Raw genomic sequence first — 15,113 nt, forward strand, 5'->3', positions numbered from 1 at the left:
ACATTTATGTGATCATTTGGGACGATGTCCGCTTCCACAGAACAAACCAAATCAGAGAGCGGTTCACCACCAACGGTGACCACTTTTTAAACGTCTGTCTGCCACCTTACTTCCCTTTCCTGAACCCTATAGAGGAGTTCTTCTCATCGTGGAGATGGAAGGTTTATGACAGACAACCATACACAAGAGAGAACCTCCTAAGGGCAATGGAGCTGGCCTGTGTTGACATCCCAGCGGAGGCCTTCCAAGGATGGATTCGCCATTCCAGGGCGTTTTTCCTGCGGTGCCTGGCAAGAGACAATATAGCCTGCGATGTGGGTGAGGTGATGTGGCCCAATGCAGCTCAGCGACATGATGCCGCACAGTGATTGTGGTGTGAATAATGTAAATAAAAAATAATAATAAATTTAAAAAAAAACCCAAAAGCTTCACACCCTGATCATGTTTTCAGGAGTACTGTTGTGTACAATAGATTCTGTTTTTGCATTCAGTTGTGTTACAGTAGTGTACATACATGCAGGATTTTCTATAGATTTATACTCTTCATATGAAACTCACAAATCTAAATGCCTAATCCTCTGCAGAGATCTACGACAATCCGTTGCTGTATGGTTTATAAAAAATATGCATTGGCAGTTATGAAACAAAGAACCTTTTCACAAATTGAGCATTGTGTTTTCAATTGTTTTGCTGTAGTGTGTAATGATGTGTATAGTGTTTACATTTTTTTTGAAAGCTTCAAGCTGCTCTTTTGGCGTGAAAGTTTGAGTTTTGCAGTGGGAAGGTGTGGTTGTATTTATGTAGCTTTAGAAAAGGGTGTTGTGTTTAGACATTGGGGAACATGGTGGAAACGTTTGTGAAATCTGTTTTAGCATTTGCGAAAAACTGTAATATGGACGAATGTTATATCTACGGCATCTCGCTCTTGAACGTGCCCTGGTGCTCGCTATGATTGACGGCTTGGTGGGCGGAGACTCGAAGCGAAGATTGCTGACGCAACTCCACGCTACGCTCCGCCTGAAGATGTCACGTGTGTTGAAGTAGGAAGGCGTTCATATGAACAACACTGAGCGACTGCGTGCGGCAGAGTGGTTCCGAAACACAGACTTCTCTACCGGCGCACGTCGCTGTCATTCCCCCCCCATATAGCTGCGCTTTTACTGGCTTCAGTCCGTAGCTGTTTACCGAGCTGGTGTCACCAGGCACTAAGTCGTCCGTTTAGCAGCGGGTGCGGAGTTATTAACTCACGGTACCGAGCTAACGAGGCATTAGCAAGTGATGAGCAGGGGCCTGTTTCTTTTGGACGTCCAGCTGAGGTTACCGACAGGGCACGTTGTTGCTTAGAAACCCCAAGAGATCCTTCATTCAGCCCGCGGCTCTGTTGAAAGCCCTCCATACTCTGCCGCTTGTTTTAACCGACGCTTCATGCGAGCTCTCCCACCTGGACAGACGAGCTAGCTAGCTATCGCCCGGCGTGCCGTTTAAATAGAAAGCAGGCAGCAAGAGCCGAACAGCGGTCACTTTATACCTGCAGTCAGCGTGTGCGATGGGTCTACTGTCACAGGGATCTCCACTGAATTGGGAAGAAACCCGAAAGTATGCTGACCACATTAGAAAACACGGTATCATCCAGTTTCTCAACATCTACAACAAACTGAAGGATCGTCAGAAAGATGTGCTAAAGTGGGGCGATGAGGTAAGGATTGTGGAATAATATTAATGCTGGTGTTGTCTGTTAATGCTTTTAATCTATTAGTAATGCGGCTGGGCATGATGCAACAGTGGTCCTGTGTTGATAGACTAATTAAGTGTGTGTGTGTGTGTGCGCGCGCACCTTGACCGACTGCAGCACATACACATGTAACTGCAACAAATCCTGCAGCTCTTTGATACTGTATACCAACGGTGGCAAACATAAGGCCCGGGTTCCAGAATTGGCCAGGCAAAGACTCCAATCCGACCCTCTGGCCATATTTGGAAAATTTCAAAGGAAGGCATAAGTTTTGGACTTTTAACTGTATTTTTACATATATTACAGCTTGCCCTACTCTGCCTACACACAAGTAATTAAGTAATAGATAAACAATTAAATGACAGAAAAGTTCGTGTTTGTCTGATATAGAATTTTCAGTTTTTCATGTGTCCACCATAAAATAAATAAAGCAGGACATTTTCTGTAAATTAAAAGAAAAGGTTTCCTGCTTTATGGGCAGCAATTTTAGACATTTCTTTATCGTGTAGAAAAACCAAGATGTGCTTGTTGAAATCGTGCTTCTTTGCACCAACCGCTCCGGCAGCTGTATATGGGCCCCGATGTAAAACTAGTTTGGCCTCCTTGCAATATGTGAAGCAATGTAATTCCCAGCATGTTTGAGTTTATTGACATGACAAGGCCGTAACCATGGAGCCAGTTTTGACTTTTAAGTCAGGTGTTGGGGAGCGTTGAATAAGAGTTGAAGAGAGCCGTGAGCAAAAAACATGACAAAACAGAAGTCCAGCTTTGTCACTGGTGGTGGTCCAACACTCATTTATTTTCCCTTACTGCTTACACTGCTGGCATGCCTGCTACCACATGAGGACACTCCTTATTGTGTGGATGGTAACTTAATGGCTACTATGCAATGTATGTGGGTTTGTCTGTTGCTCGCTGTGGTTTTCTTACATTTTCATTCAAAACTTCACATCTCTTCATCCGTCACCAGCCACAAAAATCTGTACAGCTTGAACAAAGTATTTTGATTTCAAACCATGTGGAATGCTGTTGTTATAGATTAATCCCTCTTTCAGACAGGGGATTACAGGGTAGCAGAGTCAAAAGTCAAGGAAATGTAACTGATGAATTGGAATTGATGTGATGGCATCTATAGCGCCGATGGAAAGTCTGGTGTTTATTTAAAAAATAAAAATAAAAATCAGGCAAGTACTTTAAATACAGTATTTGTCTAATTCTGTCTTTGATCGTTTTGCTTTTAGGTTGAATACATGTTGGTGGAGTTTGACGACAAGGATGAGAAGGTTCGCCTCGTCCTGAATGGTGGAGATGTTTTAGCAACTCTGCAGGACCAGGGAGAAAACATAAACCCCAAGTAGGTACAGTGTGTGTGTGTGTGTGTGTGTGTGTGTGTGTGTGTGTGTGTTCAGTTGCATATGCTACTAAAAGATGAAAGATGCTCATAATTTACTTGGCTAGTGTTGTTTTCTCCTTTGTGTCTCCTCCCAATATTAAACTGGGGATCTTTTACTCGTTAGGCGAATGTGTAAACCACTACACTGTGGAGGAGACACTGTGTTGTTGCACTGAAATGGCAACACACAAAACTAGAATATGAAAAACATTTGAATAAATGCCACACCTCAAATGTCAGGAGCTGTGACAAAAAGGCTGTCGGTTTGTTTTGAATAAATGTAAGCTGAGAGATTAATGGCGGATTTTGCTTTGCTTATGACACAGTGGGATAATAAGAAGAGGAGGAGTGAGATGAGATGCTGTATAAAGGTTAAATCAGCATGCATTGCAGGTGGACACTTTCTTTTTGTATTTGTTTTGTTATCAGCCTCAGTGAAAGCTCCTGAGTTGGTGCATGGCGGCTTTTTTATAACTTAAATTGGAAGTGCAGCAGTTAAGAGAAAACACTTCTTTTTGATATGCATCAATGTGACTTAAAGTAACAGATGCTATAGCTGCTCAGTGGAGGTCTTATGCATTAGAAATTACAGCTCCCTATAGGGTTGGGCCATATTATACCGTTCACGGTAATACAGGTATAATGTTAGGCAACGATAGGAAAATGAAATATCGCGATAGAATATGAGTAAAACGCGCATGCGCAGTGCCTTTGTTTTCATACGCACATGGCCGATTGTTGAGTGAAACAGATGAACCAGAATTGGTTTGTACAAATGGTGCAACTTCAGTGATGTGGAACTGGTTTTGTGTTTGTCCGTCAGATACACGACAAAGCACATTTTTTTTGCAGAACATGCAAGCGGCCGTTGTTATTGTCGTATTTGTCGGACTAAGATGCTCTTAAATCTGGGAGTAAACTGGGTCCTAAACTCCGTATATTTCAGGTCAAACGAACACTGCAGCATCACTGAGAGTTAAACTGTCTAAAGTCTTTCATCTTTAATAAAACGATCAGCATTGCTGCTTTACCAGGTGTAACTATGAAGTTTAACTTCCAGGCATCCATTAAAACAAAATTTATTACATTTAACGGAGTTAGAAGTTAACAGGAAGCTAGCGGAAGTTAGCTCGCTAGTTTCGCTAGTTACCTAAGCATGATATTGCATGTTCTGACTGAGAGATTTCTGAAAAAATTCAAACGTTCAGCTCTGCTATCACTTCCAACATAAATGAAGACAGGAAACTAAACAGCAGTGACATTTGTAGGGTTACTGAAGTTGGGCTAGCTGGTATATAATGATGTGCTACGTAATCGCTAGCGACACAGCTATGTTAGCATAACATAAACAGTGAAGCTGGAGGACGAACACTTAACACTTTTACACTTATAAAAGTTAACGTGAAGGTTCCTCATGGTTAGAGACAAATGCAATCGCATGGCAGGATGCTGTAAACGGACCAAACTTCAGTCAGGAGAACAACTGAGATAATCCATCCACAATAAGAGGTTAGTCATTAATATACTGCAACAACATGGGAATAGAGCAGCTGCCAGAGAATTCAACATTAATGAATCAATGGTACAGAAGTGGAGGAAGCAAGAAGAATGAGTTTAATAAAGTTTGATTTATCTGACTGCTTTGTTTCGCTTAATGTGCCTTATAATCCTGTGCACCTTATGGTCCAAAAAATACGTACTGCACACTGCAGTTTAATGTTGCAAAGCACCTCTTTTTAACTTCAGTGGATATTATACATGGTTATGCTCAGGATATGTCAGCCCGTTTCTACTGGAAATGCCTTTTGGTTAAACTTTCAGCAAGGAATTTGCATTTGCACTGTTACATTTTTATAAAGCTTTAATGTACATAAAAACCAGCTTCTTGTTTAAGTGAAAATAAATGGAAGGTTGTCTTTTTGCGCTAGTAATGTTGTGGAGTTGTATTTTGTCTCGCATCAATTATATCGTCAGTTATATCGTTATCGCAAATTTTCAAATCTATATCGTGATAAATATTTTTGGCCATATCGCCCTGCTCTAGCTTCCTATTCCTCCAGCTGTTGCAGAACATTTAGTTTAATGTGCAATGTTCAACAGAGTTCTGTGGCAGCTTATTCCCACAAAAATAAAATGCTAAACGTTTTTTACATGTTTTTTATTTACATGTATACACACACACTTAAACAAAAGCACCTGAGAAGTGCAGTTGAGTTGAATGTCCCATTCTGAGTGTGCAGGCAGGAGTCAGACCCTGCTGTCTCATCCTGTTTTTCACTCTCAATCAGCTGTTTCCATTCACTGTATTTGAGTATTTGTTTGTTTTTGTTTTTCCTCAAATCACACAAGTTGGTGCCATTAACAGAAATCTTGAGTATTTTTGCTGTGAAACGCTCCTGAGATCAGTAGTTGTTTTTTTTTTTACTAATATGATCTCAGATTAACTTTTTTTTTTTTTTTTTTTTACTATACACTCTAAAAACTACAGTCTTAAACAGTCAAACATGGTTGTCTTGTTTTATCTCATCAGAAGTTTTTAACCTAAGGTTATAAAAAAAAAAGTGTCCATACAGAACATGCACAGAGACTCTCTGTTGATCACATTGTCTTTGCACAAGCAGTTAACTGGAAGAGACACATCTCCCCGACTCAGAGCTTTGAGTTATTCTGTTTGATTTTGGCACAGCCCCACAGGCTCCCTGCACATGGTACCAAAGCTTGAATCTTCCAGTCTTTCTGCTCAATAGTTCAATTAATATTGCAGCACAAGAAAAGGGTGCGTAGCACGCTTGTTAAAAACAAAAAAATGTACAGCACAGTGTTTCTGTGATGTGCCCTTTTTTAGCGTCGTTTAGGTGGCTTTAAAAATATGTGACGCGGAAATTAATCTGTTACAAAAGTTTTGTTGATGACTGACTGACATCTCCAAGGTGATGCCAAGGTATTTCCCCCCTGATGAGCTCCTCCTGGGAATACTGTTTGCATGTCTAATCTGTAGTGCCATCTCTGCAGTCGCTGTAAATGTGTTTGTACAGGCTCCTGAGTGTTATGTTTGCTTGCAGCCCATGACATCGGTCTAAATCTGTGTAGCCAACTTCACCCAGGGGAAATACCAGTGACAGTGGGAATAGTAGAGCCGATGCATTCCTCATTACTGCCCCTCTGTCGCACACACCAAAGAGCAGGCTCAGAAGCACAAATGTGTCGCGTTCATTTGCCCCTGCCAGGATTACGCCCGACGTATGATAAAGGGAGAGCGGTCCGTTTATTTAATCAGAAAGGTCATCGTGATACTGAAACCAGGGGCTTTTTTTCCAGCCTGACCTCTAAGTGTTGTAGCTTAATAATACACTTTGTGTGTTTTTGCAGTCACCCCACACTGTGGAGACCAGAGTATGGTAGCTACATGATCGAGGGAACTCCAGGTCAGCCATACGGCGGGACAATGTCAGAGTTCAACACTGTTGAGGGCAACATGAGGAAGAGGCGGCGCGAGGCGTCGTCTGTCCTGAACCCCAGAGAAACGCTCTGCACCGTCACCGCATTTCCAAGGTGCTTCAGTTTATACTGATCAAAGGTTTTTACCCTCATAAAGGAAGTCAATACAAATGTGAATCTATAAGCTGATATGGGATTGTTCTAATAAATGTCAGCCGCAGCTTTTTAATGTTGCGTTATGTGATGGTTTTGTTCAGGTTAGGCTGCCCGGGTTTCACCAAACCAGAGTACCGACCAACTCCTGTTGAAACAGGAGTGTCCAAGTCGCTGTTTTTCCCCGATGAAGCCATCAACAGACACCCGAGATTCAGGTAGGCTTCATGGTTGTAATGTCAGTACAGTTTAGATGTGTTTAATTAGAAATTTTGGAGTTAGTTGAGCAAAATGGATCAGAAACTGATGGGCAGGAAATATCCACATGGTTACATGTGATTTTTATTACCTTTTAGATTGTGATGTCATACTTTTGCTTCTTGTGTTTTTATTGTGTAGCACTTTATTATTATTTTTTTAATCTGTGAAAAGTGCTGTATAAATAAATACATTTTACTTGCATTTTTTACGGGTTTTTTTCAGCACTCTAACCAGAAACATACGTCACAGAAGGGGAGAAAAAGTTGTAATAAATGTGCCAAGTAAGTCTGACTGAATTGAGGATATTTTTATATTCTTGTTTTTTTTTTTGTGATAAGCAACAATTGCGACCTGTAGATGTGGTCAGAGTCGAACACATCTGTAAGCTACTGTAAATGGAGTTAAAGTTGTGTTGGGTTTTTTTTGTTTTTTTATGTGATTCATTTGCCTTTAAGACATTGTGGAATAAATGCATGTGACCAAATTTCTTTAGTTTTCAAAGACAAGTGCACTCCATCTCCGTTTGTGGAAGAGTTTCCTGAGGATGATGGCGAAGCGGCGAGGGCGGCTCTGCCTGACCATATCTACATGGATGCCATGGGCTTCGGCATGGGCAACTGCTGTCTGCAGGTAGTGAATGAACTGACCGAGCAGCGTGCCACGTCTGGTTGTCTTTGTCAGCTTCACATTCCTAATAAGTAACTTATAAGTGTACTTCATCCTATTTTTACGATGCTTTTGCAGGTGACATTCCAGGCTTGCAGCATTGATGAGGCAAGGTATCTTTATGACCAACTAGCAACATTCTGCCCCATTGTGGTGAGTGGATAAACAAAACACTTGCTTCCTGTCATATATTATGTTTCCGTAACTGACCTCATTCTCAGCAGGACTGTTTCAACTGCTTATCAAGCTATTTATGCGCTTGATGCTGTAGCAGCTTTAGAACCTGCAGTTTTTGCTGTGCTATAGTAGATGTGACGTCTAAGAAGCCAAAAACAGACCACACTGACATAATGGATGCTGTAAATAAACACTGTCTGTGGCTCTACAGTAGATGCACACTCCATGCAGGGGAATGCAAATAGTAAAACCTGCAAACAAACCAAGTGTTATAAATACATATTTATGCAAATTTTTGGTATTTTGTTGATGCAGTCACCTCTTTGATATGCATTCATTTGATTTGTTAGAAGCTCTGAAGCGCTGTTGGGTTCTTAACAGCTATTTAAGGAGGTTGCTCGTTTTTTGTTGGGTTGTTTTGTTTTTGTTTTTTTTTTAACAAATTTGCATCGATTTTATTTATTTGAACCCACATTTCCTTTAAACGCACTAAAGAGAGTTTTCACTCTTTACCAGATGGCACTGAGTGCAGCCTCACCCTTCTACAGAGGCCATGTGTCAGACATCGACTGTCGCTGGGGAGTTATTTCTGCTTCGGTGGACGACAGGACGCAGGAGGAGCGCGGGCTAAAGGTGAGCAGGTGGACCTGAAAACGGCCAGGAGTAGCCATGACTTTATAAATGTGTTTTATTCATTTGTAGAGGCAGACTTCTGGTGAGTTGTTGGATTTAAAAGGGGCTTTTTGTGTTCCTGTTTCTGACATCTAAAGTCATTAGCTCTTGAGATCCACGGGAGTAACCCGAGTGCAATGGTGAAACTAAGTTACTAGGGAGATTTCCCAACAAAGTTTGAATGTTTTTTTTCTTTTGAGTGCAGTTTTCTGACAGTGCTTTCAAGCAGTTTAATATGATATGAGACTGTGAAACTAACTGCAAAGAGTGCGTGAGCTGCAGGTCAGCATAACCTTTTCATGCTTGATGATGCCAGATGAGCTGAGCTCAGAAAACCCAGTTCAGGCCGTCATTTTAGTTCAGGGTACTGATCAGATTTAAAAACCTCGAATGAAAGTGAGTAGCTTTATTTACTCACTGTATTTCTAGTATTTCTAGTCCAGCCGGTGTCAGTAGTGACAGTAGGCACTCTACATCATGGCTTGACCCTTTTATTTGTAAAGTTTATGTCAGTCATGTGTTGCATCATGTGCTTTCATGCTTCCTGGAAACTAATCTCTCGTCGTTCCTCCTATAATGAAGTGCAGTGTCACATCTGTGTGTAGAGGCCAAACTAAGATGCATTTCTGCTTTTGCATAATGCTTTTGCATAAAGGTGCAAGGAACAAAACACTGGAAGTTGTATTATAACCACTGCAGTGACTGAGTATGCTCAGATTTCAGATTATACAGACTTTCTTACATGTGTTTAAAAATAATTTGTAATGATGGCTGTTGTAACTTAAATGATAAATATGTATAGTAAAATGGCCAGAGGACCACTGATGGTCTATGCAGTTTGAGTGTTGTGCTGAGTCCTATCAAGTGGCAGTAGTGGATTTAAAATAGGTTTTAGTCAAACACAAATTTCTGCCGTAAATTTCTTGTCATCAACTACTACTTTACTAACTGCTTTTTTCCCCCCCTTTTTCTTATGCTTATGATGCTTCTCATCTAACCTTGTAAAGAGCCAACTTTTTATTTTCATTACTAAGTTACTTTTTATTATAGTTTGTTGAAGTGAAAGTGAAGCAGTAACGAAATGTTTTTCTTTCCTTGCAGCCTTTAAAAAACAACAAATACAGGATCTTCAAGTCGAGGTATGATTCCATTGACAGCTACCTGTCCTGCTGTGGGGAAAAGTACAATGACATTGATTTGACGATAGACGAGGAGATCTACAAGCAGCTGCTGAGTGCAGGTACTGATTCTGAAAATACAAACGTTTTAGCCACGGGGGAAATTCTAAACGAGATGATCGCGCAGTAATGAAATGAATAATGCATTCTGTGTGAATAGGCATCGACAAGCTCCTGGCCCAGCACATAGCGCATCTTTTTATACGAGACCCACTCTCTGTCTTTGAGGAGAAAATACACTTGGATGACGAGAACGAGTCCGATCACTTTGAGGTGAGAATTTAAATGATTTTTTAGAAGAGGGCCACCTGCATGTAAAAATGCAGTATACACATGGCTGCAGTGTACACGAATATTCATTCAGACTTCTTGCAGAACCTCCAATCAACCAACTGGCAGACGATGAGGTTCAAACCTCCCCCTCCAAACTCTGATATCGGCTGGAGAGTCGAGTTCCGCCCCATGGAGGTACTGCTCACCTCTTTGACTGTTTTGTTGTAATCTGCTTTCAAATTCAGTGATGTGGTGAGTTGTCTTATTATTTTTTTTTTATTTTTTATTTTTATTTTTGCCCTTTCTTTCCAGGTGCAGCTCACTGACTTTGAAAACGCTGCATATGTGGTGTTTGTGGTCCTGCTGACCCGTGTGATCCTGTCCTACAAACTGGACTTCATAATCCCGCTGTCAAAGGTGATAACAACCCCACAGTTCTTTTTCTAAAAAAGGAAATTAACCAGTGAGTAGGGTTGTGAATTTTTGTACACAGTGATCTGATACAGGAAGTGTCTTTTATTAGGTGGATGAAAACATGAAGGTCGCGCAGAAGAGAAACGCTGTCCAGGAAGGCATGTTTTACTTCCGCAAGGACATCTTTAAAGGTGCTTAAAAAAACAGTTTATCTTTGGATCTGCGCTTGTTGTCAAGGCCTCAGACTGAAGCAGCTGATATATTTATTTTGCAGGCTGCAACCCGGTGCTCGATGGCACCGCGTCTGCTCAAAACGGCTTGGAGTCTGATGGTGCCAATGAGGAGTACACACTGATGAGCATTGACACAATCATCAATGGAAAGGTGAGTTATTCTCCTGCACATGACGTGTGAGCTATGCTGGTAGTAATGACTCAATAGGAAAATGATGTTGAACGACCGTATCTGTCATTTTATTTTAGTTCACCTTTTTTAAGTCACGATCCCTTCTTTCTTTTTATTTTTAACTTATTTTTTTTTAAATCCTGTTTTCAGTCTGTAATGACAGATTTATACTTGTAGTGCAAGTATAGGCCAGTCACGTTTGAGGCATTAGTTGCATGCAGGTTAACCGTTGCTGTGAAGAGCAAAAATGCATTAGACGACAACTGACTTTCATCAGACCGTGACTGAGCTGGGGGGGATTGTATCTCTAGACAAAAATGAGGACCTGCAGAGAGAAGAGTTCATTTTTGCTTCGATAACCACTGCTTCAACAACAAACCCAGTAAATTAGCCATTTCCCTGAGAAGTTGATTCAGAAGATTAGAAAAGGGATTCCTAGATTTATGATGCCAAACTCCAATAGCAGTTATTGCAAGGCACTTAATATTGTCAGGCCATGCAATTTAACAAATAGAAACCTAACGATCTTCATCCAGCAGCAGTTGGCAGTGGTGTGTTGGGAATCTTTTAACATAAGAAATATTTGGCAGAAGCAGATGTACACTCCCGTCTGCTCTCCTTTTCTCTTCTTTCCCCTCACCTTGGTCTGGTCATGGCAGATGTCTGTCCCTTCCATGACCTGGTCTTGCCAGAGGGGTTTTTTCCTGTTAAAGGGAGTTTTTCCTTCCCACTGTCGCCAAGTGCTAGAGGATTATTGGGGTTTTCTTTCTGATAGGGTCTTTACCTTAGAGTATACAGAGCACTGATTTGACTATTACACAAATAAAAATGAATTGAACAGAGTTGAATTTTATTGATTTTAAAACCTGATGATGTTCTCAACTATAAGTTGTCATTATTCATGAACCAGCTTTTGGATGGAGCACTATACAAGTGATAAGACAATAAAGCTGCCCTCAGTTATCATCGTATTGATTAAAACTAACATGCAGATGTATTTTAGTAGCCAAACTCTGGGATGGAGATGGAGGAACAATATTTCTGCCTGTGAAGAAAACATTGTTTGCAGATGCATGTAGATGAAATGAAACCCGCAGACTTGAGTTATCCAATTTTAAAGGAGCTTTGTTATACAAATAAAAGAGAGACATTTACAATATTAAAAGTTTTGGCCGCAAGGGTATCTGTTTTTAAATCTCTTGAAATAATCTGGAAGGGTTTGTAGTTGCAGTAGTTTAAGTTTTCTTTTTCTATCCTGCTGAGGAGACTTCAGCATTTTGTTTCTTTTTTTCTTTTCTTTTTTCAATCATCAGGAGGGAGTATTTCAAGGGCTTATCCCAATACTTAACTGCTACCTGGAAAACATGGAGGTGGATGTGGACACCAGGTGCACCATCTTGAATTATCTGAAGCTCATAAAGAAACGTGCCTCAGGTAAAGTGTCATTAAAAGGTTAATACTGAGTAGTCTCATAAGCAAAAGCATTTTTCTCCTTGTAACGCTCCCTAAACGACTTCTCCTGATGTTAAATAGGTGAACTGATGACCATGGCCAAGTGGATGAGGGAATTTGTCGCGAAGCACCCCGACTACAAGCAGGACAGCATCATAACCGACAAGATCAACTACGACCTGCTCAGAAAGTGCGACAGGATTGCTAAAGGAGAGGAGCAGTGCCCTGAGCTCATTGGCAACCCAGTTAACAGATCCCAGTAAACGAGAGAGGAGGGCAAAAAATATTGTAGATGATACAAACATGCATGTAAAGAAAGACCAAAGGTGTGGCTCGGAACAGAAGAGGTCCAATCATATGAGAATGCAAACCGGCATGTGTGTAATGTAAAGAAATGCACCTGCTTCAGACATATGTGTGTGTATATACTGTATGAGATTTTTATGATTACAATGTTATTTTAATAGATGAGCAATAAGACATGCAAAGGGTAATAGAAATCAGATGTGTATTTATTTTTATCTGGAAATTAAGCCTATCTGTGAGAATGTAAATGTAGCAAAGAGTTGTACAGTAGTCTGCTTTTAATCTCCTGTAAATACTGTACTTCAGCTCTTTAAAACATTAACACAACTTTTTCTTTTTGCCTTTTTAAAATACATTTATATGACATGTTTGCTTTGCGCTGCTGACCCAATGCGTTCTCATCCCGGGGAGGTCATAAATCAGATACCGTTGACTGCCAGTCATAGTAACGCACAATGTATTGTTTGGTGGTGGTACTCAATGTGAGAGGACCGTGAGATCTACAACATCTGGGGCAGGTTTGTCAGCCTGGAGATCATGAAGTTCACTTTCTTCCCCCCCACTCAGATTACTTTGTTTTCACTTGTTTCTGTTTTTGTTTTGTTTACTATCACTTGTTGGTTGGGGGATGTGTTTGAGTGAGAACCAATCAGTACTCTGTCGCATATAGGCACTAAAGTGAAACTACTTGATCATATGCGGGCATTAAAAACTGTTTTTGTGTTGGGAGGACGTGAATCCCTTTGCAGTGGTAATCCTGCAATGTGGAGGCAAATTTAAAAAAAAAGATGGACTGGATGTGACTGACCTGTCTCATGTGACACACCGCCAACTTTGACAAAAACCTCATTATCAGATTCCCCCCGTGGAATGAGAATGAACTGGCTGACGTTGTAGTGGGACCTTTAAATTTGGTGTTGCATTCAAGTGGTAAACAATTGTTTGCAATCTGATGCTGTTTTAAAATAAATCTGTGCAACAGTAAGCTCATGGGTTTCTATTTAATGGAGTCCCATTTCATTTTGCTCAAATATGATGCAGAAGCCTTGGAACCAACCTACACTTTGCAGTGAATTAATAACGGCTCTAGAGTTGACCTTTTAAGGAATAGTGCGTGTTTCAATATTTTTTCTGTTTTGGTCACCTTCTGTTGTAGAAGTCCTGAACCTTGTCACCCACAAGATGGTGGTATTGAACCAGCGTTTCACACAACAGTGACAGATGAGAGCATTACCTCGGTTTGACCTCCAGGATAAAGATAACGATTGTGGTTGGTACAGGCCTACTTATCCTGCAAAAGAAATCAAAGCCCTAGGACCCAATGTTCTCTTTAAAATAAAATGCCCTGGTCTGAATTGATGCATGATTATAGGCTGTGCACAAATATCAGGTTCACACTGTGTACTCATAACAAGAGGACAATCATGCTCTTCTGACAGTAATCTGCAGCTAATGTGCTGTTGGCATGATGATGTGCTGCAATCAATGTTAGGTCTCTTTGTGGAAACAGCGGTCGTTCAGTAACCAGTAGCAGGTCTTCAAAATATTACAGGTTGACCAGTGATTATACAGAAAAACTTCTAAAATGATTATTAGGGGGGATTAAATTAAAAGGGACCATAATGATGACGAAAGATGTTTTAAGCTGTAATCATAGTGGCCATCGGTTGAACTGCAGCTTTTCTAGCCTTCCTGTTGTGATAATACAACAACATTCTATCCTGTGATTGTAACAACAAAGAGTAAGGCTTTTCTTAAAGGCATGCTAATCATGGGTTGTTTTTTTTGTTTTTGTTTTTTTTTTGGGGGGGGGGGGGGTTATAGTCTCCACCCCCACTCTGATCAGCAGGGTTTCTATCAGCAGAAGGCAGACGTGTACACACCCTTTTCCAAACCATTGGGAAGGGTCAAATTCAGGGAAAGAAACTTCTTTATTTATAAATTTAAAAGGAAAAAGGAAAGCATGGATGCTTACAAAAAATTAGTGGAAAATTACCGGAGCGTTTAGACAAAGACACCATTGTTTCCTTTAGGATTATACGAAGACCAAAAACAGATTAAAAATGAGTTTTGATGTTGATCAGATCAGAAACTTAACTTCAACTAATTTTTAGTTTTTCTGGTTGTTAACATGCATGCTATATCAGATAAATCTGTTAGTTGTATGCTTACAGCTTCTTTCTGTTGTCTCACTTTGGGCAGTATGACACAAGCTTTATCAATAAGCAGGAAAAAAAGCCCACATAATCATCACTGATTCAGTTCACTTTTATTTATATGGCATCAAATCACAACAACAGTCACCTCATAGTGCTTTATATCTACAGTAACAAGCACTTGGCAACAGTGGGAAAGAAAAACATCCTTTTAACAGGAAGATACCTCTGGAAGAGCCAGGCTCAGGGAGGGGCATCCATCTGCCACGATCAGTTGGGGATGAGGGGACAGAGGCAGGACAAAGGGCACACAAGTGAGCCAGAGATTAATAATAATGTATGATTAAATCCAGAGTGGCGTATATAGACACAGAGAGTGAAAAGAGGTGAGTGAAGCTCAGTGCATCATGGGAAGTCCCCAGCAGCCTAGGCCTTTT

The 15,113-nt window shown here is 40.6% G+C and overlaps 1 protein-coding gene across 1 annotated transcript; it reads left to right on the top strand.

Moving 5' to 3' along the window:
* The first annotated feature begins 1,038 nt into the window (after window positions 1–1,038).
* gclc (glutamate-cysteine ligase, catalytic subunit) lies at window positions 1,039–13,505 on the top strand. The gene is made up of 16 exons (XM_080869245.1): window positions 1,039–1,696; window positions 2,974–3,086; window positions 6,495–6,677; window positions 6,821–6,934; window positions 7,200–7,258; window positions 7,471–7,607; window positions 7,722–7,796; window positions 8,337–8,453; window positions 9,594–9,732; window positions 9,831–9,943; window positions 10,046–10,138; window positions 10,256–10,360; window positions 10,467–10,548; window positions 10,632–10,741; window positions 12,076–12,196; window positions 12,296–13,505. The coding sequence occupies exons 1-16, from the start codon at window positions 1,547–1,549 to the stop codon at window positions 12,475–12,477; spliced, it is 1,893 nt and encodes a 630-aa protein (XP_080725371.1). The 5' UTR covers window positions 1,039–1,546; the 3' UTR covers window positions 12,478–13,505.
* Window positions 13,506–15,113: the final 1,608 nt, after the last annotated feature.

This window comes from Rhamphochromis sp. 'chilingali', assembly GCF_963969265.1.
Source record: "Rhamphochromis sp. 'chilingali' genome assembly, chromosome: 20".
NCBI lineage: Eukaryota > Metazoa > Chordata > Actinopteri > Cichliformes > Cichlidae > Rhamphochromis > Rhamphochromis sp. 'chilingali'.

What these genes read in the sequence shown, in the direction of transcription:
- gclc (XM_080869245.1), top strand. Translation starts at nt 1,547, where the DNA reads ATGGGTCTACTGTCACAGGGATCTCCACTGAATTGGGAAGAAACCCGA. An exon ending in TGCTAAAGTGGGGCGATGAG is followed by an intron (nt 1,697 to 2,973) that starts GTAAGGATTGTG and finishes TTTTGCTTTTAG; the next exon opens with GTTGAATACATGTTGGTGGA. An exon ending in TCATAATCCCGCTGTCAAAG is followed by an intron (nt 10,361 to 10,466) that starts GTGATAACAACC and finishes GTCTTTTATTAG; the next exon opens with GTGGATGAAAACATGAAGGT.